The sequence below is a fragment of the Tenebrio molitor genome, chromosome 9 (assembly GCF_963966145.1).
Source record: "Tenebrio molitor chromosome 9, icTenMoli1.1, whole genome shotgun sequence".
Lineage (NCBI taxonomy): Eukaryota > Metazoa > Arthropoda > Insecta > Coleoptera > Tenebrionidae > Tenebrio > Tenebrio molitor.
This window is the reverse complement of record NC_091054.1, coordinates 7,610,363-7,636,159: the sequence shown is the minus strand read 5'-3', so window position 1 is coordinate 7,636,159 and position 25,797 is coordinate 7,610,363. Positions and strand designations below refer to the sequence as shown.

The window sequence follows — 25,797 nt, the reverse complement described above, 5'->3', positions numbered from 1 at the left end:
TGATTTTAAAATGGTCGCAATCTTGATTGAATACGAACAATATTATTTAAGAAAATTTTATTGCGAAATCGACTAAGCTATTTGAAAAGAGGATCCCAAGGTGCGACCTCGGCTGTACCAAATATTAAAAAGCCAAAGCTCGCGGTGGCGTAGGCGAAAAATGAAATCCAAAAGACGTATCTCCACTCGTGGATGCTTTGCTAAAAATTGTAGTGAAGTGTAAGGGTGAAAGCGTCATTGGTTGGGTCAGTACATGATTTACTATTAAACCAACGAAATACGGTACCATCATCCCTGAAATATTGCCAAAACCGTCGACTAGTTCTATTAGGCTTCCTCCATAAGTAGGAGAGAGGTCGTGGACGGTTACTTTGACACCTACAGAATGTGCACTCATGAAAGACATCGCAACTGTGAACCAAGCTACGACCGCTTTGCCATCGCAAGCGGCGTACGAGACTAGCAACATGAAGATACCAGATCCTAGAGCTCCTGTGGTTGATTAGAGGGCGCTACATGACCTCAATCTTACCAACTACGCAGAATGTCTTCCTGAGCGTGGTAAGACTGACATACTCTGTTTTGAGAAACAAGTCGAACATGTGGCCAAACACCCCAGACCAAAACCAGTAGAAACAGAAGGGCAAGGCGGAACAATAAGCTGTCTCCTTGGTGGTGAAGTTCAGAATCGTCTTCAAGTACCTGGGGAGTTGGGTCATCATAAGGTACCAACCCCAGTTGTGACCGATTTCCCCAAGAATGAGCATCCAGAAGGGCACCGAAGCACTGACTTTTCCCCATGGAATTTTCTTCCACGATCGTTTCTCGCGGTTCTCTACAATAGAAGGGAAAACATTGAATTTGTGACGACCCGAGTCTTACTCAAGTTGTTCTCGATATAACTTTTTTCAGCAGTAGTGAGGAAAGGGTTGTGTTTCGGTCTAGAATAGCCCAACAGTTGCCAAAAACAGAACCACGCAATCCCTAAAGAACCGAATATGTAGAAGACCGACGACCAAATCTCGGTGGCGCTGATCAGCAAGCCGCCGAGGAGGAAGCTGAAGATGGTGCCGCTCAGGCCCCCGCTCGTCCTTATGACGGACAGCGTGATTCTGTCGGTCGGGGGGATCCAGTGCTGGTACATGGAGTCCATGGCGGGGAAGACGATTCCTTCGAAGAGGCCCGCCAAAACTCGCAGTGCTATCAGCATGCGCCAGTTTTTGTGCTCCAAGAAGATGATGCAAGGGATCACCAGAGTACAAATCGTGCTCCCCAGAACTGCCAGGCCGAAGATGTACTTGTTGGCTAGTTCGTCATTGAAGAATGCTCCAGGGACGTAGGTGGTCACGAACCCCCAGTAGAAGGAACTGAGGATTATGCCTTGGATGTGTTCGCTGTAGTCGTACACTAAGGTGGGGTTCTATAAAATGAGTGGTCACGAGAGTATTTACTGCTAGCTTTGTTGATACCTCGATTGGAGGTTTGAGCGAAGTATTGAAGCTTTCACAGATCTCGGTCACGTTAAATTTCAATGTTATGTTGGAGCGTGTTACCATTTCCGGCAGAGTTGTAGACAACATCGCTATGTGAGTGTGAGTGTTGAAAGTGGCGGTGAAGAAAAGTAACGCCACGATATGTCTCTGAGGGAGAGAGAAACCTCAAAATGTAGAAACTATCATTTTGTCGAAGACGATTCCTATTTACTTACATTTGGCCAGTTTCTCGTGCCATAATAGACTCTTCTGTGGTTCCATGTGACATCGCTTTTGACATTTACTTGTACTGAGTTGGTGACATATTATTTTTTTCCAGTCAAATTAAGGCAGTTCAAGCGTTGGGGAAAAATTATGAAAATCTTGGTCTCATAGATTTTAATACGATTTTGTTTTCTCAAATGTCATGCACTCATTTATTGTGATAGCGATAGCTTAATAAAGAATGACGGAAATGATCCGGGATTAATATACAGGGTGAAATTGAAATGCATCATCATTTATGTAAACCATATTAGTTTCTTCAATAAGTGAATAAACTGAAAATGTGGTTAAACATCTTACATTCGTAAAGTCCAATTTAACTTAATTCCATTCCGAACGAAACATTTCTGGAAGCTCTAATAAACTGAAATGAGAATAGCCTAAGCTCTAAAACACTTCAATAATAATAATAATATTTATTAACGGGGACCCCTTTTACATCAATTAGTCATAAAAGAATAAATTTAAATACAAAGAGTCGCAAAAACGTATAAGAATACTATGATTGAAAACCAATAGTTATTTACAGTAAGAGCGAGGAAGCCAAAGCGTGATGATCTCACGATCGTAAATAAAATGTTGTAAGACATAAAGTGTAAAAATTTCCTTTGTTGCACTCACATCCTTTAAACCCGTTCCTGCAATAAAGGATAAGTTTTTACACTTATATCTTAAATAACTATTTATTAATCACATTTGTTGTCATGGAAAAAAATTAAATAAAAACAAACAAAGTTCTGTAACATCAAAAAAGTTTTATGTGCACGTTGTGGAAATTATGAAAATGGATGATGAAGAGTTATATGTTCCTAATGATGTCCTGGAAGAGGCAAGTGCCGCGAGTTACCCATTGTTTCCTAAAAATGAGCGAAAGTGAAGTGAACGAAAGAGAAACCTTCACCTACTGGTATTCTAACTATGGATACAGACGGGAGAAAATTGTTTGCACCTTTTTTACGTTGCACTCGATAACTTTTTAATCTTACACTTCTGTTCACTAAAAAGGCATACACGTACATTTTGTTTGTGTAACTCAAATTTACGGAGTACCTGATGTCACTGTCATTGTCAGTGGCAGATAATAATTCGATTTCAGTCGAGGTAAAGGTGTACTTAATCCCCCTTCACTTAAATATGATTCTTTATTTGCAAAGTTTATTGGGGGTTCTTTAAGTCACAATCGAGTCTTCAATGCCTACTTTGAGGATAAATTTAAATGAACGCACGATATATTTTAGCAACAAAATATTTATGTAAATCAGTCAATTTTTTTAGGAATGTCAAAATGCCGCGTCATTTACACAATTCAAAAATGTTTTCAAATTATGTTTAATCAGTTACTATAGACCCGTATTACACAACTAAAATATTGTGAAAATTAGTCATAAGAATTGTGCTTAATTTTATTGCACAGAAGTGTACACTCGCGAGCATTAAATCTTGGCCGTCAAGATCATTTTGAAATTTCCCGCTACTGTTACAAATTAAAAAATTTGCCTGCTTAATTAGGACCAATGCCAATAAAACATCAATAAAAAAAAATTGTGAAAGTTTTACTCCAAACATTGAAAATTATGGCTCCAATATCGTATTTTAACAGAGTAAAAATTATTTCGCTGATAGAGACGGATGTGTCAGAAGCTAGGGTGACAACCCAGTTGGGATTTCCAAAAAAATGACAAGATCTTGTCAAGACAAGACAAGTAGAATTTATTAGAGGTTATGCCCGTTTTACATTAGAGCACTTTCGATTGTGTCAAAGAATGACCTTGACGGCCAAAATTTATTGCTCGCGACTGTACCTTCCATGCTGGCCAAAAAATTTTAGGCGTCATTTTCTCTCATCTCAAAAAAATATTTGTAATCCATACTTTATTGTCATTATGGTTACCGTCTTGATTATTATTGGTATTTTTTGGGTGATATATGTATTTCAAAACTCGAAATTATTTGGTCATTTTCTACTACACAGAACGTTTACCTCAGGTTATCTATGTACGACTGCTCTAAATTTATTCATCATGTCGGATTTTTGGAATATTTGAGCTTTAGAGAGTTTAAATTGATTGGCAGAATAACAATCTGCATGTTAAAATGACAAGAATCGAAAGTGGGGTTACGGTTCCTAAATGTTTATTTACATTTTTTGGCTGCCATAAACCTACAGTCATGTTCAGATAAATCTGGAACAATTTTATTTTTCGAGTCTAGTGTGGGCTGAACATTGAACAAAATTTTCATGGATTTTTTGCGGCCAGAACAAATAACAGATTTCATTTATTTGTCAAGGTTGACAAGTGATTATAATTTTCAAAGCAATTTTCCCGCAAAATGCCTAATGATAATAAAATAACAACCATTGTTAATTTTTCCCAAATTATTTTTTAAAATAAAATGTTAATTAATTAACTGGTTGAAGTCACATTTAAAACCCAAAAAAGAAGTTGACTGTACATTGTTTTTCTTTTTAATGACAAAATTGTCGCCTGAAATTCCATACTTCCCACTGTACTATCGGTGGACATAAAAAACTGGAAAGAATACATCTTTCAATCCCCCCCGAAGGGGGGCGGGCTAACTGAGGCTTTCCAGAGCTTTTTCAGCCACAATGACGGGAAGATTCGGGATGGGTACGGTGAGGATGGGTGCGGAAGGAAGGTGGTCGGTACTGAGAGGTTGATACTGATCCAGCTTCCAGCATTCGCCTTATCTGTGATACATATAAGACACATACCGCGATGTGATAATGTGGGGGAAACCTCTGAAAAAACCCACACCTGGTCAGGCGGCACCGGCGTTAGAACCCGGGACCTCCTGAATGTAAAATGGCGCGCTAGGCGCGTGGCGACAGTCCCACAGTACTCGGTTAAAAAACTGGGACAAGCATCACAAATATCACAATTATATCATATACAGTATCCAGTGGAACCGAGCAGACCTGTGTCTCGGTTTTTTTTTTCAGGTACCCGCTCATTGGTCGGCCAATGATCGGGCTCCGTGCGCGCGCGTTTGGTCCCAACTTTCCGATAAATAGGTGACGCCGACCGAAATTCGTCCAGTTTTGTTCACGCTCCGAACGTGTATGTGTATCACAAAAAGACGATGCTCTTCTTCGAGTCACTCCGACGTGGAAGAGGCATCGATCCACCAATCGACACCGGCCCCGAAAATGAATTCGACAGTTGGACCGCTCCAGAGGGTCGATGATAACCAGTGTTCGGACGAAATAGTATAGTCTATTTTTTACCCTTTTGCGATGACGTCATTATCTAGTAACTTTACGTATGTTTGAGCTAGGACCAGAAACAAATTTGAATAGATCATAAATAACTATAAATGTGTCAAATTTGTTGACAATTGCTTCGAAAGGTTATGTTTGTAATCAATGTAATAAGTGAAAGAAATTAAAAATTGTCAAATTGACAGGAGCATAAAATAACCTCAAAGTGACCATCAATAAATAAACGTGCCTTTTTTTTTGTTTTTTTCTGTGTCTGTCGTTTCAATAAAGAGAAAGCAAGGAAGGAAATCAAATTTTCAAAATTGACACAACAATCAAAATTAAGGTTATTAATACGTAAAGGTCGTTTTAGAAGATACGACAGCACGATGACACTAGTGTCCAAAATTTATTGATTGCGACCGTACCAATTTTTTTCATTCATCGTTTAGCTAGTAGGAAGGTCCTTTATGGGAAGGTCTATCAGAAAAAGAAGAAAAAAGTGGGGGTTGTCATTTAAAAAAATTGGTGATGGCGTCATTGCGCAAAAACCAATGACGTTATTTAAACAAATTGCACGTCACGACCTGTGCGAGCGATTTTCTTGAAAATATCAAATATTTTGAATTTTGTTTCAAACTTTATGCACTAGATTAGCGGGATTTTAGCAGCGCAGCGTCAGCCAATTGGCGATTTCGGCGCCACTGTTGCCAAGTCATACTCCCGCTCGATGCGACTATGTCTGTGCCGTAGAGGGGTCTGTGCATTGTTTTTTTAAATAAGTTGTTGGTTTTACGTAAATGTTCGGTTTTTGTGATGGCTTTTTTTAAGGTTACACAAAACGACAAAACTTTAGTTTATTAGATACTACAGCAGACAGCGGATGTGTCATGGAAGGCGTAAAAGTGTTGTGTGCGAAGTTGTTAATTTTATGCGGTGTTACTAAAGTAATGGAAACAAGGTAAGTACGAAATTTTTGGATTATGTCTACAAACAAGTGCCTTGAGTAGTCACTCAATATAAATCATTTCAAAATATAACCTTAAAGTACTACATATTTAACTTATAAATGTAGTCTTCTTTTTTAAAGTGTTTTCCACAGACCCTCATATACAATTAGAAGAAGATTTTCCCATTAATAAAGCACTTCCCCATATTTCCTTCTCTCTACCCGGTCTTTAGAACCGAAGACATTTTCGATGAAAACATATGTATTTTGTTTTTACGCCACAATGCGGAAATAAATAGAAACATGCTTCTGGTTCGTTTTTTCGACACGTATTACAGCCGAAAACACAACAATTTGTTTTATCTACTTTGCGTTACAAATGGGCTCATATCGCAAACAGTTTAATAATGAATTATTTTATTAAACTGTTTTTGTTAACTTTTAACTTTTGTTATATTGGCAATATCAGCCGTTTGACGCCAGACGTCAAGGTAACGAATGAAAATTTAGTAAATATAACCTTACATTTTTGTGAAAAATGTCTGTTGCCAACCCACGCGAAAGTCCCTAGTCTAATATGAATACTTGAACACTTCAAGGTTGGTAGAATTGACTAATTTGTATAGAAGGTTGCCTCGTTGAAAATTGGGGGGAGGGGGGAAAAGTAACTCGTGACGTAAAATCAACTCAGAAATTTTGAGTGTTCGAATAGAACCCAAGGTTTATAAGCTCCCTGAAGTTTATTGGGTGGCTTTTTGGGCTCTATTCTAGCGAGGAAACACCTAGTACATGATCGACAGACTCTGTCGTAAAAGTTTGGTACATTGTGACGTCACGAGTAACTTTTGCGGGGGGGGGGGGGGGAATTCAAACTATTGTTTTAAATGGCAACGAGGCAACCTTCTATACAAATTAGTCAGTTCTACCAACCTTGGAACACTTGAAATTTCAGGAATTAATTATAGTAAAACAAAATATATAAAATAGTATATTACACTATTATCGGCCTTATTTTTAGTCATTTTTAAAAATAATACATTTCAAGTAAACCGTCGTTTTATTTTAAAAACACAATTCATTTGAATAGCCACCGGCTTGAGTGTGTCTTAAAATTTTGCATACAATTCGCACCAGATGTCTCAGTGATAGCTGGGATCGCCAATACGCGCGAATATCGCAAAGTCGACAAGTGCTTCAATTGTTTTTTGCCAACCATCATAAAGTTCCCCAGAATTTTAAAATTCTTATTTTTTATTTAAAAACGGCTAAAAAGGTGCAAAATAGAAAAAAACAGTATAAAAAAAACCCGTTTCATAAGGCGTTTATTCCATTCGTCCTTTATAAAACTCGCGTTACGCGACTCGTGAAATAATCACTTCCTTACGAAACTCGTTTTTTAATATACTTACTTACTAATTTTGTCCGTAAAAACATCAATAATTAAGTACATGTTAATCCATGATTGTGTTACGATCAATTTAACGCCATTGAAATCTTTTTACTTATTAATACTTGTCATCCACATAACTTTTAACGCTGTCTGTATCGTCTCAACTTCAAGAATGGAGGAGGTTAAAGGGAGTAAACACGAACTCGTGAAATTTTAAACAGACTTATATTTCATTCAAAAAATGTGACAGTTTCTTTATCAAAGCTTACAGACATATTTTTATCAAATGTTACACTTAAAACATTAATATTTTCAAACATTTTGAGAAATTCGTATTTTCCATTCTAATAAATAAATCTTGAATGACAATGCGTCAACGAGCCTTTTTAAAATATGTAAAATATAAATGCAAGGGATCCACAATAGTGTTATCCAATCATACTTGATAAACCAAAAATAATTTGTAAAACGATGTTATTTAGAAGATGCCTGAATGTTTATACATGATGTGCCTATCCAAATTAAACTTCCTGATCGTCCTGTAGGCACACTGTGCGCACTTGTACCAACTCACGTTCATCTTGAGATGCTCACTCAACAAGTGTTGTCTCAAGTCACCTTTTTCCTCAGTTATGAACTCACACTGTGCGCACTGAAACACCACCGCGTCGTGCTGGTTCTTCATGTGCCTCAACAGCTCCATCTGCGTGGAACAACTTGAATCGCAACTCTTGCACTTATGCTCCTGCACTTTCCCGTGAACGTCGCGTAAGTGGGTGCGCAAGTCGCTGTCCGTCCTGGACATATAACTGCAGTGCGGACACACGTACCAGTTGGCGTTGGTTGCTGAAGAGTGTTTCGTTATGATGTGATCTCTCAGTTTGCTTCTCTCCTTCGCCCTGTAGTCACAATGCGTGCATTCGTGCCACTTTATGGTGCCCAACACTGTGTGTTGGTACAGGATGTGGTTGCTCACTGTGCTGTCGATGCAGTTGTTAATGTATGAGCTGTCCATGTTGTTGAAGAACTCGATTCTTTTGCTCAACGAATCCGTGGTGTCGTCGGCTTTGCTGATGTAGTTCCTGATGGCTTCCATATCTTGTGCTATTTGCTTGTCCAATTCAGCATTCATCGACTGGAAAATGTCCTCTTCTTCTTCCATCTCTTGTGTCACTTGCTCTTCAATTATGCAAATGTCGGAGTCCTTGCTTGAGGTGTCTTCATCAATGGAATCTTCGTCATCAGAAATTAGATAGATGTCTTCCATATCTTTCTCCACTTGTTTGTCTATTTTAGCATTCGCCGACTCCAGCATGTCGTCTTCTTCTTCCAACGCTTCAGACGCGGATGCGTTGTTAACGATCAAGCTGTCCACAGAATCCATGCCAAGCTACATAGGTAAAATCTGGAAATACAAAATCCACACAGTTTCAAAGCACGAAGAGGCTCTTAGCAAACTCTTATTAATAAAAATAAATAAACCAAAATGCAAAGGAATTTATAAAAATACACTCGAATATGATGTCGGCAACTTTACACGGGTCCACGGGTGTCATTTGATATGTCGTGTACTGTACTTTTACTTGCAACACTCCGTATATATGTACAACTAGACAATTTTCATATTTTTTTTAATAAACCGCAATGACTGAATTACACAAATGCGTATTTTGATATTTTTTAAGAACAAACAGTTCTTTGTTGGGTCGTAAGATCAATGCCACTTACTGGTTACATCGTGTTATTTGGTACGAACGTACTAGTAATTGAAAATTCAAGTGGGGAAATTAATCATGTTTATGTTAACTATTATTACTTACAAATCGGAATAAAATATCCACTTGTAAAAGTGAGGTTAGATTATTTGACATTTGAACGGCGATTGTAAAGTGTAAACTGCCTTTTGTAAGCGTCATCTGTGGGATCATTGAGATCAAAAGTAGATTACCAATTCCCACAGACATAAAATGGGAATTTGGAAACTGAAAAGGTGAAAATTAAATAAAATTCAAATGTTTATTTAATTGTATTTCAACATAAAAATTTCAAGTTTCAATGAATATACAAAATTATATGAACACACACGTCATTTAATGTTTATGTTAAACTGGACTTGACAATTAACTGAACTTAACATTCGATTTAGGTTTTATTAAATAAAACATACATTTAAAAATTGGCATCAAGAATCTAGCCTACAGTTAATTAAAAAATTAAATAATTAATGAATACATGAGCAACTATTGTTAATTTTTTGGTTGTCCGTATTAACTATTTACATTAGTGTTAAATAAAAATTAATAAAATAGAACAAGTCAAAGACATTTTTTATACAAATACAATTCCATCTATAATAATTATATCATTGTTGCAAAATTTTTATTTAAACAAAGTTAAAATTTTAAGCACTATAAAAATCACAAGATCATCAACACTTGGTGTTGATTCCATCTAAAGACATCATGCACAATATTATTTAAAAAAGACAAAACTAGAAGGCAGTTTATAAATCCGTGAAAGAAAAAAACCTAGTTCAAGGAAAGTCACTTAAAACAGTATTTATTTCAAGAAAATAATACAACACTATTCGTTTGCAAAAAAAAATGTTGTAAACAGTTTGTACAAAAAAAAAAAAATTACCTCCACTATTTTTTTAAGCAGGCAACTGTAACTTTTTACCCTTGAGAACTGAAAAAATCATCATTTAAAACTAAATCGAGCGACAAAAAAAAAACAACTCACCTTTAGTTACATATAAATAGAAGAAGTCACAGTACAAAACCGTCTGCACAATTCCGGCAACGATAGCAATCAAATCGTAATGGACCTCAGTAGCGTAGCGGTAAATCCAGTTAAGGATGTACAAAGCACGGTACGAGCCCAAAGCGAACAAGTAGTGTGAAGTAATACTTTCGGCTTCTCCAGTCTTACTGACCATAAATAATTGGGGCAAGATAGCCACAGACTCTAAATAAATACTAAAAGTCCACAAAACCTGAAAAGTTAGGTTATGTTTATCGCACGCAGACGAAATAGAATGCCGTGGACTTTGACGGTTCTGACACAAAGGTTCTCACCTCAAGGAATGTAAACGCGTGATTGATCAGAAGGGCCAGGATGAAGGCTGGCAATATCAAAAATTCAATCCGGAAAGTGTCGTGGTTGTGGTCATAAGTTGCCTTGAATTTGATGTAGATCAAATAGAGAGTTGCGTAGGACGACGCCAAGAAGAATATCTTCATTAAAGTGTTGTAAGCCGAGACGTAAGTCGTCACCAAATCTAGGTATCTGGTGGTGTATACTATGGCGAACAATATCTGGCTTTTACCCGAAATACCTGAAATCATGCAATTCACCTTTTTAACAAATTGACGGAAACAAGTCAATTAAACTCGCCCGATTGTAACGATTTTCTGTCAAAATGCTCTAGAGACAACAAGAATTCGACCGAGATTCCGAATAATTACATAGTTTGACAAGCTCTTGATAACCGGTAATGCCACAGATAACGGTCAAGAACTTACCTGCGCACGATCTGGTCTTCCATATTTTGAGTAGGAGAATTATTATGGCTAAAAGATGAGCCAAATCCCCTGTTAATCTGAATATATTCATTTTTTAAGTAATTTTCTAAGTGTACACACGACCTGACACCCAAGTGCAAGTGACGTGGCTATTTACAGAAAATGGCCTGAAGATGGCGCACATTCAACCAAACATTGTCCACGTGAAAAAACAAAATCCCCATGTTGTATTGTTTTTCGAGTTTTTTGCGAAGATTGACTGCAAATTATCACAAAATTCATGCATGATTGTATGCACCGTTTTCCTACTTTAATGTATTCGTCGCACGTGTAACGTCGTCACAACTTTTCTAAAAAGAAAAACAAACAACTTGTAAACATTAATAATTAAATGTGTCAACCGGTGCCAACCTGACCGCCGAAAGTTTCCATCCCTCCCAACATAACCTCACCTGTCGGAAAAGTCTGTGATCAGTTTCGCTGTGTAGGGTCGGCTGAAAAATGTCTCACCAAGAAAAACCACACAAAATATCGAAACAATTACGTTTAAAAGCCCAAGAATTCCTCTCCTCGCGTAAGAATCCCAACAGTTTGCTGGACATTGTACGTCATTTCGAATCGGGTGCGGACTTGTCATCATGTTTACTCACTCTGGAATTAGTATTTACGAATCTCCTAAAAGACGGGAGCATGTACATAGAAATAGTGCCCCTAAAACCCGTCGAAAAGAACGAAGCGAACCAGTATAAAGAATGGCTGAAAAACATTTATGAGAGTTGCTTCGATCGAATTGTTGAAACTCTCAATCATGACTCACATAAAATACAAATTCAGGGTAAGTCGATCGCGTGTGATTGTTGCAGTTAATTTCACAACGTCGCACAATAATATATTAAAAGACAAGTTTCATAAGACCAGTCTTGAAGCACTAATTCAAGATTAAAAAACGAGTGGCTTAGCCACAAGTTATTTTAAAGAATGAGTGCTTCAAGGTCTTATGCAACGAGTTTTTTTATACTATTTTTTGTAATTTGCCCTTTTTAAGCCATTTTTAAACAAAAATGTTTACTTTCCTTGATTTAGGGTTTTTGTGGCGGTTGGTTATGTCCATTTATGTCTTAATTTTAAAAGTGAAAATTGGTTCAAGTCTTCAAAGTCGCCTTTTGTTTTATCCAAATTCTGTCACAAAACACGAATATGGAAGATAATCTTTCATGTACGCCCGCTGAAATACGTGAAATTGCCAAAAATACGGTCGCGAATTTGTTGCCTGATAAATCCTGATAAATAATTCTTTACACATTTTGTAATTTTAACTGACACGCATGTCGGATCAAGCTTTGCCAACCTAAAAATTTTCGTAAAATGTTCCGTGAAATAATGGAAAGGACATCCCAGATGACGACGCCGCGTTAGTTAATATGTCTATTAGAAAATCAAAATGGAGGCAAATTACAAAAAAACAGCTTTTTTATTTTGAGTTTACAAATATACTTGTCTGATTCAAGGTTTATCCACTGCCATGAATATTTTGTCGCACGAAGGCAAATTTCCATTAGAAACTAAAGGATCTTTAGACTTTTATGTGCCCCTAAACCGGGTAAAACCAATCCTAAGGAAGCTGTTGTTCAACAAACACAATAATACTGAACTAATTAACAAATACACTGAATATCTTCTATACAATGACATTTTGTTTTTCACTTGGAAGCTTCTTCCTTCGTTAACGGACAAAACCAACCCCAATGAAACATACATCATGAATTATCTGCAGCTTCTGGAGAAACTGCAACTGAAGCAGCATCCAGAGAATCAGTTGCTCTGCGAACATGGCAATGGTAAAATCAAACTACAATTAAAAGATTTAAGTACAAAACGTATTTTTTTATGTAATTAAAAGGCGAATCTTTCACTTTCGACGAGGCCGTGACAACTCGAGCGCTAAACAAGATCTGGCATTGCGTAATGTTGTGGGAGCACACGCCCAGAACCCACAAACAACTCCTGATAGTACTCCTGGAGCGAGTGTTACCCCATTTAGAGAAACCTCTCCTTTTGACTGACTTCTTAATGGATTCCTTGGACGTGGGGGGCCCAGTCAGCTTACTGGCCCTGCAGGGGATCTTCACGATGATTAAGGATCACAATCTCAACTACCCCAACATATTTGCCAAATTATATTCCATGTTTGAACCGGAAATATTCCACACGAAATACAAAGCTCGACTGTTTTATTTGTCCGACTGGTTCCTGAGTTCGACGCATTTACCCGAAAATTTGGTCGCTGCATTCGTGAAGAGGCTGGCCAGGTTGGCGCTGATCGCCCCGTCCGAAGACGTCATCATCATCTGCATGTTCATAGGGAATTTAATCTTTAGGTGCGGCAAACACGTTTTGGTTACAAAAAAAAAAAAAATGAAACAAGTTGGCTGGAAGTCGTTGTTGAGAGTTGATTTGCAGGCACCCGGGTCTGAAGTGTTTGCTCAATCACCCGACAGGGGGCAGCGCCAGCACCGACCCCTACATCATGGAGGAGCGCGACCCGATCAAGTCCAACGCCATAAACAGCTCGCTGTGGGAGATCCAGACTTTGCAGCAGCACGCCTTGCCCAACGTCGCCACCGCCGCGAGATTCATCAATTCGCCTTTGCCCACTGTCGAGTGGGACCTGGGCCAGGTCTTAGACAGCACAGGCGACGACATCTTCGACAAAGAGTTGAAAAAACACAGTAAGTTCATAGCTTTAGCGTTCGACAAACCGAACGGCGGTGCTCTACTCAAAAACGAGAAACTCTTGCAGTATTGGAACATATGAATTTGTCGTTAAGTACCATCGTTTCATTCTAGGATGACCGACAAAAAAAATTTTTAAGACTGATTGGTGACGATCAGATTAGGGATTTTTTCTTTTATTTTCCAATTACGCATTGAATAATGGTAGTCTCGAAATACGTTGATATTTAACAATTGTGATAAGGAACGGACTATTTCTAAAGGGCGTGCCTTGAGGGCCATTTTTTTCCTTTAACGTTGGACATATCTATTCAAAATTTAAACTTAGTGAGACGCCATCTGTCGTTTGACGTCGCGACGTGCAACTGTTTTGCAGAGGTGACTTTGCGAACGTTTGTTTTTCATCAATTTGATAAGTCTTTGAATGAAATGATACCAACATAATATAAACAATTGATTATTACGCAACCAACTTTTATGTGTAACGGTGTAAATTTTTTTGTTATTTATCTCTTTATTAAAACTCCACCATTTTATTGTTAACATTAATTTACCTAATGAAATAGAAGGTGATATTTTCATGCCTAAAGTAATCTTAAAAAATAACAAAAAAAAATCGCTGTGTTATTTTTTATGTATTAATATTTTAGAATAGTCTTTCTTATGTGTATTGTTATTCTTAATTTTTGATGTTAAATAAAACGTTGCTTTTTTCATTTAGATTATGCCCTACAAATCCTTTTTGTCGAATAAAAAATGGCGTCAGTTGGTTCAACATTAAATTAAAATGGAGAAAACGCGGCGATGCTATCCGTCTGTGTTAGGCTTGCGGTGCGGTGTGTACTCCAGGAACGACGTCAATTTTGTGCAGAGGTTTGAGCGACTCTTGCGTCAACTGAATTATAAACACTTCTTTTTCTGGAACTAAAATTGACCATTATTTTTAAGCCAGTTTGTCGAATTTAGTTTTTTTTTCACCTTCATGGCAGATTTTGGACTCGCTCGGAACGTCGGTACGCGTTATGACCACCACTAGATAGATATTTAAAAAAGATCATTATCAAACAATATTGAGTTGCATGGACTCACCTTTGCAGAGACACAGACCCAAAAATACCAAGTATGGAATCACTTGAACGATTCCAGGGACGAAAGTAACGGTATTGATATAACCTAGTGTTTGGTAGTAATAAATCCATTTCAAAATGTAGAAAGCGCGGTAAGAACCTAGCAGCAACAAGTAAAAGAAAACGATAATATTAACTTGTCGGACTTTGCTGATCATAAAGAATTGCGGCCAAATGGCCACTGCTTCCAGGATAATGCTGAAACTGTAAAGAACCTGAAAAATTGTGGTGGTCAGGTAAATTATTTTTGTTAATTTCTGTCAAAGAAAAACTCACTTCGATTAATGAAAATTCATTGTTAAACATAGGCGCCAACAGAACTGCAGGTAAAATCAGAAGCAAGATGAAAAAACTGTCACGATTACGATCGTACGATTCGCTGTATATGATGTAGATTAAACAAACCATTCCATAAGAAACGCACAAGAATAATATCTTCATGCAAGTGTTGTAAAGCGAGATGTACATTACGAACAAATCCAGGTATCTGGTGGAGAACACTAGCGTGTATAATATTTGGGTTTTACCCGAGATTCCTAGAATTGTACACTGTCAAAACACAGTTGCGAAATATTGTTGAAAAGTTCTTTAATAGTAAAGATTTTACCTGCGCAAGATTTACTTTTCAGTACTTTGAGTAGCAGAGTTATTACAGCCAGCACGTGCAGCCAGTCGGCTGCAAGTTGGAATAAACTGATTTCCATTTTTCTGATGCGCACGTTCACCGACTGTTATGGTTGCTACACCATCACACTGCAGAAAGCCACCGGTTGTTAAGCATTTAAGCAAGGTACATAGCCCCTCTACTTACTCGAAGTAGAGGGGTTATAGCAAGATAAAATGTGCAAGCGCCATCTGTTCACTCAACGTGACAGCACTGACAGGGTACTTTGCGGCACTTTTGAAAATCCTGTAAACATTCAATCATCGATTCTTTTTGTTGATTGCCTATCACTCACACATTTCTTTTAATTTCGTTTTATGAAACTACCAACGCTTGATTACCATCTTGCAACAGAGGAACTTTTATTGTACCTTATCAAAAATCTCGTCTTTTTTTTTGTTTTAAAGTGTGCATTTAGTTTCCTTGCTTTTAATAAAACTAAAATAAACTGTTTCCAAAATATTTATATCGATTTTCCAGTATATCATTTAAAAAAGTAAACTTGTATACAATCCCCTCTCCAACTTGACAGATCGAACAGTTTAGGCTAACAATAGTGCTCTAATAAAAATGCGTTTGTATATTTATATCACAATAATCTTCCTTGTAACAAATTCCAAGCCTTTTCCACCTGTTTCTTGGTAAATTCTACTTCCCACAAGGGACACAAAACCACGTTGGCGCTGTCAACATAGGTCTTGTTCCCCGGTTGACTGTCAATTCTCGAAATCGCCTGCTCCTCGGTCAAGCCATTTCTCGAAATCAACCTCTTGATGGCTTCTTCACGCGGCACTAAAGTACTCCACACCTTGAACAAACAACAATTCATAAATAATAAACAAATTTAATTCATTACCATTCATTCAATAGATAAAAAGTAAGGTTGGCAATACCTTCTAGTACTTTTTACTTTACATAGTTGGCAGTTTTCATGTAAATTTGATTGCCGCTGTTGCAAGCAAAGGTTTAAAAATAGTTATAATGAAGTGGATGGATAGTGATGACACCAACTAGTCTCTGAATCGGTACGTACCTCATGACAGTTTTTCTCCCAACCGGCTGTCAACAAAACAGCGGCCTCCACAACGAGCACACGGTTGTGACTCTCGCCGATAATCTTGACGACTTCCTGAGCGATAGCGGGCCACACTAAAGAATTCAGCTTCTTCATTTGCTCCTGGAAAATACGGATTTATTGATGAAACCGGTCACGCTCTCGGTAATACCGGGTTTTTGAAAACTATAGGTCCCAAAACTTTGCGATCGATTTCTCCTTCTGCCGTCAAAACTGATTCGCCAAAGTGTTCGACGATTTGACTGTGGCACGGCTTGCCCCGTTTGTACACGTCGTGAGCAATCAGGTCGCAGTTGACTATTTCGGCCCCAAGTTGAGACAGCCACTTCGCAACACCGGACTTTCCACTGGCCACGCCTCCTGAAACACACCGTAACAGCGCCCTCTAGGTTCTCAGTGCGTCACTGACCTGTCAAGCCTATGATGTACGGTTTCTTGGGGATCGCTTTTTCTTCAACCGGTTTGAGGAGAGTCCCCAACATGCGAATTCGAGCAGTGCTCGAACTAATCTTCATTTCTTCGTGGGGATGGGGGTAAGGTTCGTCTATTAGTTTGACGGGGATGATGTCAAGTTTGTTCAATTTTTTTTCCTTCTCTCTGACTAGAACAACGAGATTATTTCAGTTCTCTTTTCTGACTGGGTTTCATACTTTCGTTGATTTTTTCGCCGCCTCTCAGCGTTTCTTCACTCACCACGATCATCTCCATTGTTGGGTCATGAATGGATGGGCCAAATGGATCAGATATGGGAACAATGTGGTACACTAGTTCTGTACAAATGTCGCTCAAGAAGTGCTTAACGTTTTCGATTCTTACATCTAAATTTTCAATCAGCTCCCAGAGAGTCTTACCTGACAAAAGTGTAATTTAAAGTTAGATTTAATATAGCCTAATTCTCACCTGGCAACATTGACTCTTCAGTTACTCCAACAGTTATAGTTGAGTCAGATCTGAGTGCTGCTTCACTTAACAATAATTTGTGGGCAGTGTGAAGTCTATCAAAGGTGCCCCCAAGAACTGCATGTTTATATATTTTACCATTACTTGATGGTGAATCAAAATTTTCAAATTTCCCTGAATCTAAAGTTATCACGCCATATTTTTCCGCCATACTTCCTACTTTGTTTTTGATAAAATTATCAATATCAATTTTTTTATGGTTTTTATCAAATATAACCAAATCGATGTTCCTTTTAGTTTGAATTTGATTTACTGACTGATACTTTAATCCTGATAATAAAACTCGCACATCGAGATTTTGGCAGTGCGCGACGGCCTAAAAAACACTTTCAGATGATTAAATCATTCTTGTATGTACTACCTGAGAATAAATTCCGTAAATAGTCTGACTGTACTTTGGCCATGAATTAAAAACATTTGTGTGGAAATTACCGAATGGTTCCGTCAAAGCCGACAATAGCTGAATGTAGAGTGTATGTTGAACTTTCTTTTGAACTGATGGCAATATTTTCCCGATTTGTTTGGGGTTCGATACAATCAATAGGCCGGTTTTCGCCAACATTTTAGTCTTGTAAAAATGAATAACCTTGACGGAGGTGAACAAACAACTTATATGACGGAGGAGAACAAATTACTATAATTTTTATGTCGTTATCATTGAATTTTTGTCTTATCGCATTGTGAATTTTGAGGTTAAATTGTCACTGTCAAATGTCAAAATAAACAATAACACACCTGCTCAGGTCTATCAATTTTTATTGTTAATCAGTGTTTTTACCACTTCTTCGTGCGTTATTAACACCAAATATGAACAATTTGTAATTTTTTAATTGAATTTTATAACAAATAAAGTTTAAAATATCACCGGCATAACCTAAAATTATAAGAAGAGGTCTACTGGCAGGAACAACAGCGTTAATTGTGATAAACTTTCAACAAATCTCTTTTTAGCCGAACGAAATGAACTGTTCTCGTCTGATAAATATAAAAACAGAACCGAACTAGTTCCGTTTTAGAAACTTCCACAGCCGCTAATTATGCCATTATCAGATAAAATCATCGTTCGCATTCGTTCGGCACACAAGATACCACCGCAAAAACTCAACGTCCCGCCAGTTGTTCAACTGTGCAAAAAATGTACCTGATTTTAAATTTGATTGATGTACATTTCCAACACATACTTTTAAATTTTAATAAACTTCTGTCCCAGAGACATGACCCAGATGAACCTTTGAGCGACATTCGTGAAGTTTTTTACTGTCAAAATTGTCATTTCAAAACGTTTTTAGTGTTTTTACCTCGTTGAGTCGTTAAATGTTATAATGTCAACAGTTCTTGTATATGGCAAAAGTAGTCGGAATATGAATCATAATTCACCCTCCGAGTTCAAGCATTCAGTGGTTTAAATGTGGTCAGTGTCTATACAATGTTAACCAAATTTTTCATTTTGGCAATACATTTTAAAGGAGCATGGCGAGAATGTTCAAGGTTTTGATCATCAGATATGCAATGTACAAAAGTTGGAGACTGTTTTTAATAAAAATTTTAAGTGTAAAGTGAATTGTTAGGCAATTACCTAATTCATTAATCTCGTAAAACAAAACTTATTTTTTTTCGTTTAAATTGTAAGTCTGATAGGTACATTCTATTAACATTCTTTAAATGATATTTTATGATTTAAAAATAAAAATTCTTTTGGAAACTCGTAAATCTATTAAAAAAATTTGTATCGATGTAACCTAACTTTTTGGTTTTCAAATTTACGACATTTGACAACAAAACGAAGTGAGGTTATGTAAACCAGAATAAAATATACAAAAACCAGTTAAAATACATGAACATTTCTACAAATTTATTAACTGGCACCACAATAGGAAGTTGTTGGGAATATATAAAGCCGACAACTTCCTAGAATGGATTCTTTTCAGTCAGTGTACCCCAATGCAGAAAGTACGTTAATATCTCGCAAAATTCGCTCTAAATTTACCCCTCTTATTTTTAGGTGCGCGAAGTTACCACCGTTCTTCACCACCGAGTATCAAACAAAAAAATTATTCATATGCTACACATCGAATAATAGAACGGAAGAATAAAAAATTGTGGAAATTTCACACCTGCAAACTGTGCTCGTTTAAGACGAAGTCTTTTTATAAATTGCGCAAGCACCGAAGGGGACACCGCGTATTCCGTTCACAAAAAATATTCTCGTGCGCCGATATCATAGACAAATATGAATGTAGAAAGTGCGAGTATAAGACTGAACTTTTAGTGCAACTCAAAAAGCACGTCGCGGTGTTACACCCTCAAGTCAAACGGCAAAAAGACGATGAGCCCCATTGGTGGCGTCCCGCTCTAATGAAATCAAACCAAAATACAGTAAAGCGTTACAGTTGTGAAAGTTGCGATTTCACGACGCACTCTCGGCTGTTGTGCATGGCTCATTTTCGCAGTTGTTCACAGGATCTGGATGTCAATCAAAACACGTGCAATGAATCGACGGAGTGGCCCGAGCTCGATGTACAAAAAAGCGGAATTTCGACATTTCAGTGTTCTATGTGTTCATACAGTGCCAAACGCAAGACCACCCTCGAAGGACACATGAAGGTGAAACACCCTTTTCCCGTAGTAAATTTTTCGAAAAAGTACAAAACAGTATTATCCTGCAAGGGGTGTTCATACAAGACCAAATACAAACTAGCGTTGACAAAGCACGCGCTCACGTGCGCCTCCAAATCAATCAGCTTTCAATGCAACATGTGCAGCTTCGAAGGGAAGCGCAACGGCATTCTCAAAAAGCACATCTTGGAGGCACACATTGCGCCAAAGGCAACTCACGTGGTTGCCGACTCGCCGGTGGTGTTCTGGTTCGAGTGCGAGTCGTGCAGTTTTAAGACGAAAGAACAACTGGTGCTAAACGAGCACATTTTAAGCGAGCACGTCGTCTTGGAGAAGGTGGTTTGTTTCAAATGTCAATTGTGCACTTACAAGACTATCGAAAGAGGAGAATTAAACGAACACGTTTTAAATAAACATGTAGACCCGCAAAATACGGATTGGTACAAGTGCGAGATGTGCACTGATACATTTAAAAAGACAGATCTGAAAAAACATATACTCGAACAGCACATTTTGTAAATGTGTGGCCATGATTTTTGATATTTTACTTATAGAATACATACGATGAAAATAACACTTTTATTTTTTATTGTGCGACGTTTTTTTAAACATTATTATTCATATTAAAGATTATACTTCTACCTGGTTAATAAATTTTTGTTGTTGTGTAAAGACTTGTTTAGTATGAACTCTGGTATGAACACATTACAATTATGATCAACCAAAAAAAAAAAAAAAATGAGGCAACTATGGAAAACAAAATTTCGCAACGCGTGCGGCGATATCGTGGGCGTAACGTAGTGAACAGTCTTTTTTATCCTGACATTTACGTGAATTTTATTTAAAAAAATTTATTTCACTCGAAAACAAAATATTCTTGACAGAATCCTATTATCGAAATTAATAAAATGGTGAATGCGTTTATCACTTTATCAGATACAACCTTGTCTGTTGGAAAATTCCTCTTCTTTGGCTTTGTTAGTAGGATTAAAGCTACGCCGCGCATTTGCTGAAGTTTTGTTTTCCATAGCCTCCTTATTTTCCTTTTTTTTTAAGTAGGTATGTAAAATATATCGCCATTCGGAAGAACTTAACTATTACGTGAAACGGAAACGTAACTAGACCTGACCTGACCTAACCTATAACAGTATACAGGATGCCAACCATTGTAAAAATATATGTATATTTGTAAAGTTGACTGAAGTTGCAAAAAGCCACTTGTCATTTGCAACAGCATTTTTTTCATATTTCTGAACCAAATAAAGGCACAAAGGGACCAGAAAATCATAGTTTGGGTTGAATATTTTTCATATAAAGTTGACTCAAGTTGCAAATAACCACTTTGCATTTGCAACAGCACTTTTAGCGCATTAGTCATTTGAAATTACTTTAAAACTGTACTTATTTCGAAAATATTCAATCCAAACTATGATTTTCTGGTCCCTTCGTGCCTTTATTTGGTTCAAAAATATGAAAAAAAAGCTGTTGCAAATGACAAGTGGTTTTTTGCAACTTGAGTCAACTATACGTTAGTACAGTTTTAAAGTTATTTCAAATGACTAATGCCATAAAAGTGCTGTTGCAAAGGCAAAGTGGTTTTTTGCAACTTGAGTCAACTATATTAGGAGTTGCTTGAAACCGAAACAAACATCGGCGAATAGCTGCTGTCATATACCTTGTCGTTTAAATGAGCTTTACCTGTTGGACATTGTAAAGAATAATCATAATAATAATGACTATACTAGGGTGCCATTTCATAGGCGTGCATTGCAGATTAACTTGACAATTTTCAAAATTGCGCGACTATGAACTGCCAAAGAAATGTCAACTCTATCCTACCCACATAAATTTTCTACATATTATGTAGTTGCCATATTTATCCACAATCATTTTGAATCACCCAATACTACTACTCGATCGAGATTGGAAAAATTACTGTAATTAGTGTGATCTCTGGCGAAATTGAAAGTCCCAACATTCAAAATGTGGCAATTGGCATCTAAAGTCCATTCATTTTGTATTGAACTTTTCAAGGTCAAATAATTTATAAATTTTGGCACTGTAATTATGTTTTGTAAATAGTGACATGCATATAACCAACATAACGTGATTTAGCAATGCTCAATTCAACGTTTACGGTGTTTACCTGCATGTCACTATTTACAAAACATAATTACAAAGCCAAAAAATAAAATTATTTGACCTTGAAAAGTTCAATACAAAATGAATGGACTTTATAATGAGTTTTGTTTTGACATCTTGGTAAATGGAGAATGAAAAAAGGTTTATTGATTAAAACAATTTTAAACTTAAAATTTTATAACATTTTTTGTTCGATACTGTCAGAATTTGAGAATTTTCTCCTGTGTGAACGGATTTTGATAAATGTCACAACTTGTCAAAACGAAACGTCAAGCTAATTTTAAAGATTTTAAGCGATTTGGAGCCTTTAAGGGGCTCGTCGAACAAAAAAACGTTGTATTCAACTCGCTCGTGTGTAAATTGGACCTTTTTTGGCACTCGTGGGCCTTTAAAACGCTCGTTTCACTCGCGTTTTAAAATGGCCCACGCGTGGCAAAAAAGGCCCAATTTACACACAAACTCGTCAAATAAACTACTATTTCGTGTCGTTTTTTATATGATAAAGCAAAAAGCATCTATATAATTTAAATTTTTGCAGTCTAAGGTTGGTGGCAATAAAATTTTGTGGAATGGAACCATAGAGAATTAAAGAAAGCAAAATAATTGTGAACCAGTGACGTCACTGTTGTGAACGCACTCAAAGTTTTTTTTTACTTTTGACAGATTGTAAACAACAAGGTTATCTTTCGTTCTGCACTTCTGCTCGTGTTTTTCAATCTTATAACTTGAAAAGACTATCAGAATTACAAAAAAAGCAAATGAAAATAATTTAATAATAACACACACGGCTATTTAATAAAAACTTTTGAATTCTCCAATCACGTGGTAAGTAAGTGTATAAATGAGATGTAAGTTTTGTAAGTAGGACCACGTATTTTCACAAAGCAGTGTAATTTATGTTGGTTCAACTTAACAAAGCTGACAAGTATCTGCATAAGCTAGGACTTGTAATGGGTGTTCAAAAACTGTCACGTTTAGGGTCGGCTGTAGTTTGGAATGTGGGAAAATGTTTGTCCTTGCGTAACCTAAAATTAAACTTACGAATTACACAGAGGGTGCGTTCTTTTATTCACCACACCGGTGAATAAAAGAACACACCGTCCACCAGGTGAAGTTTATCTCACCAAAACTTTTCTTAATCGTTTTGGTGGAAACACCAAGGAACGTTCTTAAAGGACTGATGGAATTCATAATCACATGGTGCCAGGCTCCCAGGTGCCACCAACTTCCACCGACCTTTAGTGTCGGTGGATGTGGTGGACATTGCCGGGAGGTTGACAACGTTGACAACTAACCTAAATTAACAATTTTGGTGTCATAAATTGATGCTTAATAAAAGAACGCACCCAGACATACATCCAAAGTTCAGAGGATACTTCAAACGATTGGTTTTTGGACGCAGGTTATACCGCGGGATCACCAAAATTGCCCAAACGGGGAGGCTATGAAAAATAAATGAGTGTTTGTATAACCGTTGTTACTGTCATTTTTCATATTAGCAGGTGTAAAGACCTATTTAGAGAAAAGTTGACGACTTATAAGAGCGAATTCTGTAATTATTGCCTCATTTTAATCTGAAATGAGCAAGTTCGACGACGAAATTCCGATTCGGAACATTTTTACTGTGATTTTTTCATATTAACAGGTGTAAAAACCTAGTTAGAGAAAAATTTGGCGACTTAAAAAAACGAATTCTGTAATTGTTGCCTCATTTTAATCTGAAATGAGCAAGTTCGACGACGAAATTCCGATTCGGAACGTTTTTACTGTGATTTTTCATATTTTCAGGTGTAAAAACCTGTTTAGAGAAAAGAAATTTCTAAATTACGTAAAACTTTATAAAAATAAATCTTCACAAAAAACGCATTAAGAAATCGTTGTCGAAAGTCAATTAAACAAGCACAGAAAATATGCTTAAATAATAAAGGTTTTTTCTTCCTTTCTCATTATCATTTTGCCTGTTTCAAAGTATACAGTGTGTACACAACAAATCTGACAGATGTGATCGAATATGTCAAATAAAAGCGGAACTCAAATCACGCCTCTCATTTTGTTTTCCACAGCACCTCGTTCCGGAAAATTTTGTTGAGTGCGTTATATTATTTAAAAAAAAATTTTTTTTTTTATTAACATGAATTTGAATTTTCAGTTTATAATTGCAATATGCCAAATTTGGAATGCACAGAGAGTATTCCAAAATGTGGCTATGGAAAGATTCACAATTGCGACAGATGTTTTTACGCTACCAAATCACTTTTGTGCATAACGAATCACACAAAACGTCATCAGTTGCCACTTAAACCATTTAGTTGTGATACAAACGATTTAGAAAAGTACTGTTGCAAAGAATGCGATTTTGAAACCGATTTTATGATCATTTTTAATCAACATATCAGAGAATATCATATGAAAAACATCGATTTTGTGCAAAATCAACCAAAAAGAGATACTGTAATAAAAAGCTACATGTGTCAAAAGTGTTCGTTTGAAACATATTCGGCCTTGTTGTGGATCAAGCACTTGGATAATTCATGTTTTAATACAAAAAAAGATTTCGAAAAAGTACGTCTGGTATCTTGTAATGACGAGAAGTCGTATCCATGTGAGTATTGTATCTTTGAGACAAAGAGCTTGACAAATTTGCAAAGACACCAGACTACACATCACGCATCTGGACAGGGGGAATGGTTTTGTTGTTTGCATTGCAAGTTCAAAGCAAAAACTGAAAATCATATGACACAACACATAAACTATAAACATGCTGATGTCGAGGCTTCAAAACACTGGTTTCATTGTGGCGAACGTCAGTTTAAATTTGAAAGCTTTTTTAACTTGGAAGAACTTAAGAAAACTCATCCGTCAGCAAAAGAGTATAGCTGTGATAAATGCGAATTCAAAACGAAAAGGAAGGACTACCTAAACCATCATATAAAAATTCATCTTTCGGAAGATGCTGACCAGTGGTATTGCTGTGATGAATGCGAATTTAGGACGAAAGGAAAGCGATACCTAAAACTACACAAGAAAAAGCATCTGTCAACAAAGGCTGTACGATGGTTTAACTGTGATGAATGCGAATTTAAGACGAAACGAAATGACGGCCTAAAGAAACATAAAATCGCAAGACATGTGAACAAAGAATCTGATATCAAGTGGTTTCTGTGTGAAAAATGTGATTTTAAAACAAAAAACAAGAGGAATTTAAAAAGTCACATGAAAAGAATCCATGCGAATAGACTAAATAAATCGGATAAAAAACCACAGTGGTTTGACTGTTGCAATTGTGAGTACAGGACGATGACCAAGGCATGTCTAAAAGTGCACATATTAAATAGACATACCCCTTCTGAAGCTTTGCAGTGGTTTACTTGCGACAAGTGTCAGTTCAAGTCTAAACATAAATCGAATTTGAAAAAACACGCACAACTACATCTTCCGGAAGAAGCAATCCAATGGTCCAAGTGCGACAAATGCAACTTTAAAACAACATTTAAATGGAAATTAAAGCAGCACGAATTGGTTAAGCATACGTCAAATGAGGAGGCGTTGTGGTTCCAATGTGAACAGTGCCCCTATAAGACAAAAGCGAAATACCATCTAAAAGGTCACATGAATCGACATAAATCTGATGAAGAAGTAA

At 36.9% G+C, this 25,797-nt stretch overlaps 7 protein-coding genes across 8 annotated transcripts; 2 read left to right on the top strand and 5 right to left on the bottom strand.

Moving 5' to 3' along the window:
• Positions 1-40: 40 nt before the first annotated feature.
• On the bottom strand, positions 41-1,852 carry LOC138138833 (sialin-like). The gene is made up of 6 exons (XM_069058926.1): positions 1,709-1,852; positions 1,470-1,657; positions 883-1,420; positions 533-835; positions 254-492; positions 41-200 (listed from the first exon to the last, which is right to left on the bottom strand). Exons 1-6 carry the CDS (start codon positions 1,752-1,754, stop codon positions 78-80), a joined length of 1,437 nt encoding a protein of 478 aa, XP_068915027.1. The 5' UTR covers positions 1,755-1,852; the 3' UTR covers positions 41-77.
• A 5,670-nt stretch (positions 1,853-7,522) lies between these two features.
• Positions 7,523-9,295, bottom strand: LOC138137882 (zinc finger protein 711-like). 2 transcript variants are annotated; one of them, XM_069057464.1, is made up of 2 exons: positions 9,137-9,295; positions 7,523-8,721 (listed from the first exon to the last, which is right to left on the bottom strand). In XM_069057464.1, exon 2 carries the CDS (start codon positions 8,698-8,700, stop codon positions 7,795-7,797), a length of 906 nt encoding a protein of 301 aa, XP_068913565.1. In that variant the 5' UTR covers positions 8,701-8,721; positions 9,137-9,295; the 3' UTR covers positions 7,523-7,794. The 2 variants fall into 2 exon arrangements, with proteins under 2 accessions (XP_068913565.1, XP_068913566.1); XM_069057465.1 differs by lacking the exon at positions 9,137-9,295 and adding an exon at positions 9,045-9,121.
• Positions 9,296-9,848: 553 nt separating this feature from the next.
• On the bottom strand, positions 9,849-11,164 carry KdelR (ER lumen protein-retaining receptor). Its single transcript, XM_069057467.1, has 4 exons — positions 10,841-11,164; positions 10,394-10,653; positions 10,059-10,311; positions 9,849-10,004 (listed from the first exon to the last, which is right to left on the bottom strand). The coding sequence occupies exons 1-4, from the start codon at positions 10,929-10,931 to the stop codon at positions 9,970-9,972; spliced, it is 639 nt and encodes a 212-aa protein (XP_068913568.1). The 5' UTR covers positions 10,932-11,164; the 3' UTR covers positions 9,849-9,969.
• A 32-nt stretch (positions 11,165-11,196) lies between these two features.
• Positions 11,197-14,289, top strand: LOC138137881 (nucleolar complex protein 4 homolog A). Its single transcript, XM_069057462.1, has 4 exons — positions 11,197-11,675; positions 12,349-12,678; positions 12,741-13,218; positions 13,301-14,289. The coding sequence occupies exons 1-4, from the start codon at positions 11,342-11,344 to the stop codon at positions 13,653-13,655; spliced, it is 1,497 nt and encodes a 498-aa protein (XP_068913563.1). The 5' UTR covers positions 11,197-11,341; the 3' UTR covers positions 13,656-14,289.
• Positions 14,190-15,476, bottom strand: LOC138137883 (ER lumen protein-retaining receptor-like). Its single transcript, XM_069057466.1, has 5 exons — positions 15,308-15,476; positions 14,977-15,236; positions 14,663-14,915; positions 14,552-14,605; positions 14,190-14,497 (listed from the first exon to the last, which is right to left on the bottom strand). Exons 1-5 carry the CDS (start codon positions 15,402-15,404, stop codon positions 14,394-14,396), a joined length of 768 nt encoding a protein of 255 aa, XP_068913567.1. The 5' UTR covers positions 15,405-15,476; the 3' UTR covers positions 14,190-14,393.
• A 334-nt stretch (positions 15,477-15,810) lies between these two features.
• Positions 15,811-18,097, bottom strand: LOC138138161 (bifunctional coenzyme A synthase-like). The gene is made up of 7 exons (XM_069057938.1): positions 17,761-18,097; positions 17,340-17,715; positions 17,090-17,290; positions 16,849-17,040; positions 16,591-16,799; positions 16,398-16,541; positions 15,811-16,172 (listed from the first exon to the last, which is right to left on the bottom strand). The coding sequence occupies exons 1-7, from the start codon at positions 17,959-17,961 to the stop codon at positions 15,954-15,956; spliced, it is 1,542 nt and encodes a 513-aa protein (XP_068914039.1). The 5' UTR covers positions 17,962-18,097; the 3' UTR covers positions 15,811-15,953.
• Positions 18,098-20,153: 2,056 nt separating this feature from the next.
• Positions 20,154-20,534, top strand: LOC138138557 (zinc finger X-chromosomal protein-like). Its single transcript, XM_069058543.1, has one exon. The coding sequence runs from the start codon at positions 20,154-20,156 to the stop codon at positions 20,532-20,534; it is 381 nt and encodes a 126-aa protein (XP_068914644.1).
• Positions 20,535-25,797: the final 5,263 nt, after the last annotated feature.

What these genes read in the sequence shown, in the direction of transcription:
- LOC138138833 (XM_069058926.1), bottom strand. Translation starts at nt 1,754, where the DNA reads ATGGAACCACAGAAGAGTCTATTATGGCACGAGAAACTGGCCAAAT. An exon ending in CGCTCAAACCTCCAATCGAG is followed by an intron (nt 1,421 to 1,469) that starts GTATCAACAAAG and finishes CTCATTTTATAG; the next exon opens with AACCCCACCTTAGTGTACGA. An exon ending in TTGGTTTAATAGTAAATCAT is followed by an intron (nt 201 to 253) that starts GTACTGACCCAA and finishes TACAATTTTTAG; the next exon opens with CAAAGCATCCACGAGTGGAG.
- LOC138137882 (XM_069057464.1), bottom strand. Translation starts at nt 8,700, where the DNA reads ATGGATTCTGTGGACAGCTTGATCGTTAACAACGCATCCGCGTCTGAA.
- KdelR (XM_069057467.1), bottom strand. Translation starts at nt 10,931, where the DNA reads ATGAATATATTCAGATTAACAGGGGATTTGGCTCATCTTTTAGCCATA. An exon ending in GAAGACCAGATCGTGCGCAG is followed by an intron (nt 10,654 to 10,840) that starts GTAAGTTCTTGA and finishes GCATGATTTCAG; the next exon opens with GTATTTCGGGTAAAAGCCAG. An exon ending in ACGCGTTTACATTCCTTGAG is followed by an intron (nt 10,312 to 10,393) that starts GTGAGAACCTTT and finishes CTAACTTTTCAG; the next exon opens with GTTTTGTGGACTTTTAGTAT.
- LOC138137881 (XM_069057462.1), top strand. Translation starts at nt 11,342, where the DNA reads ATGTCTCACCAAGAAAAACCACACAAAATATCGAAACAATTACGTTTA. An exon ending in ACATAAAATACAAATTCAGG is followed by an intron (nt 11,676 to 12,348) that starts GTAAGTCGATCG and finishes GTCTGATTCAAG; the next exon opens with GTTTATCCACTGCCATGAAT. An exon ending in GCTCTGCGAACATGGCAATG is followed by an intron (nt 12,679 to 12,740) that starts GTAAAATCAAAC and finishes TGTAATTAAAAG; the next exon opens with GCGAATCTTTCACTTTCGAC.
- LOC138137883 (XM_069057466.1), bottom strand. Translation starts at nt 15,404, where the DNA reads ATGGAAATCAGTTTATTCCAACTTGCAGCCGACTGGCTGCACGTGCTG. An exon ending in GAAAAGTAAATCTTGCGCAG is followed by an intron (nt 15,237 to 15,307) that starts GTAAAATCTTTA and finishes GTACAATTCTAG; the next exon opens with GAATCTCGGGTAAAACCCAA. An exon ending in GTCCAAAATCTGCCATGAAG is followed by an intron (nt 14,498 to 14,551) that starts GTGAAAAAAAAA and finishes GGTCAATTTTAG; the next exon opens with TTCCAGAAAAAGAAGTGTTT.
- LOC138138161 (XM_069057938.1), bottom strand. Translation starts at nt 17,961, where the DNA reads ATGTTGGCGAAAACCGGCCTATTGATTGTATCGAACCCCAAACAAATC. An exon ending in GTACATCATAGGCTTGACAG is followed by an intron (nt 16,800 to 16,848) that starts GTCAGTGACGCA and finishes GGTGTGTTTCAG; the next exon opens with GAGGCGTGGCCAGTGGAAAG. An exon ending in CTATAGTTTTCAAAAACCCG is followed by an intron (nt 16,542 to 16,590) that starts GTATTACCGAGA and finishes CGTATTTTCCAG; the next exon opens with GAGCAAATGAAGAAGCTGAA.
- LOC138138557 (XM_069058543.1), top strand. Translation starts at nt 20,154, where the DNA reads ATGTGCAGCTTCGAAGGGAAGCGCAACGGCATTCTCAAAAAGCACATC.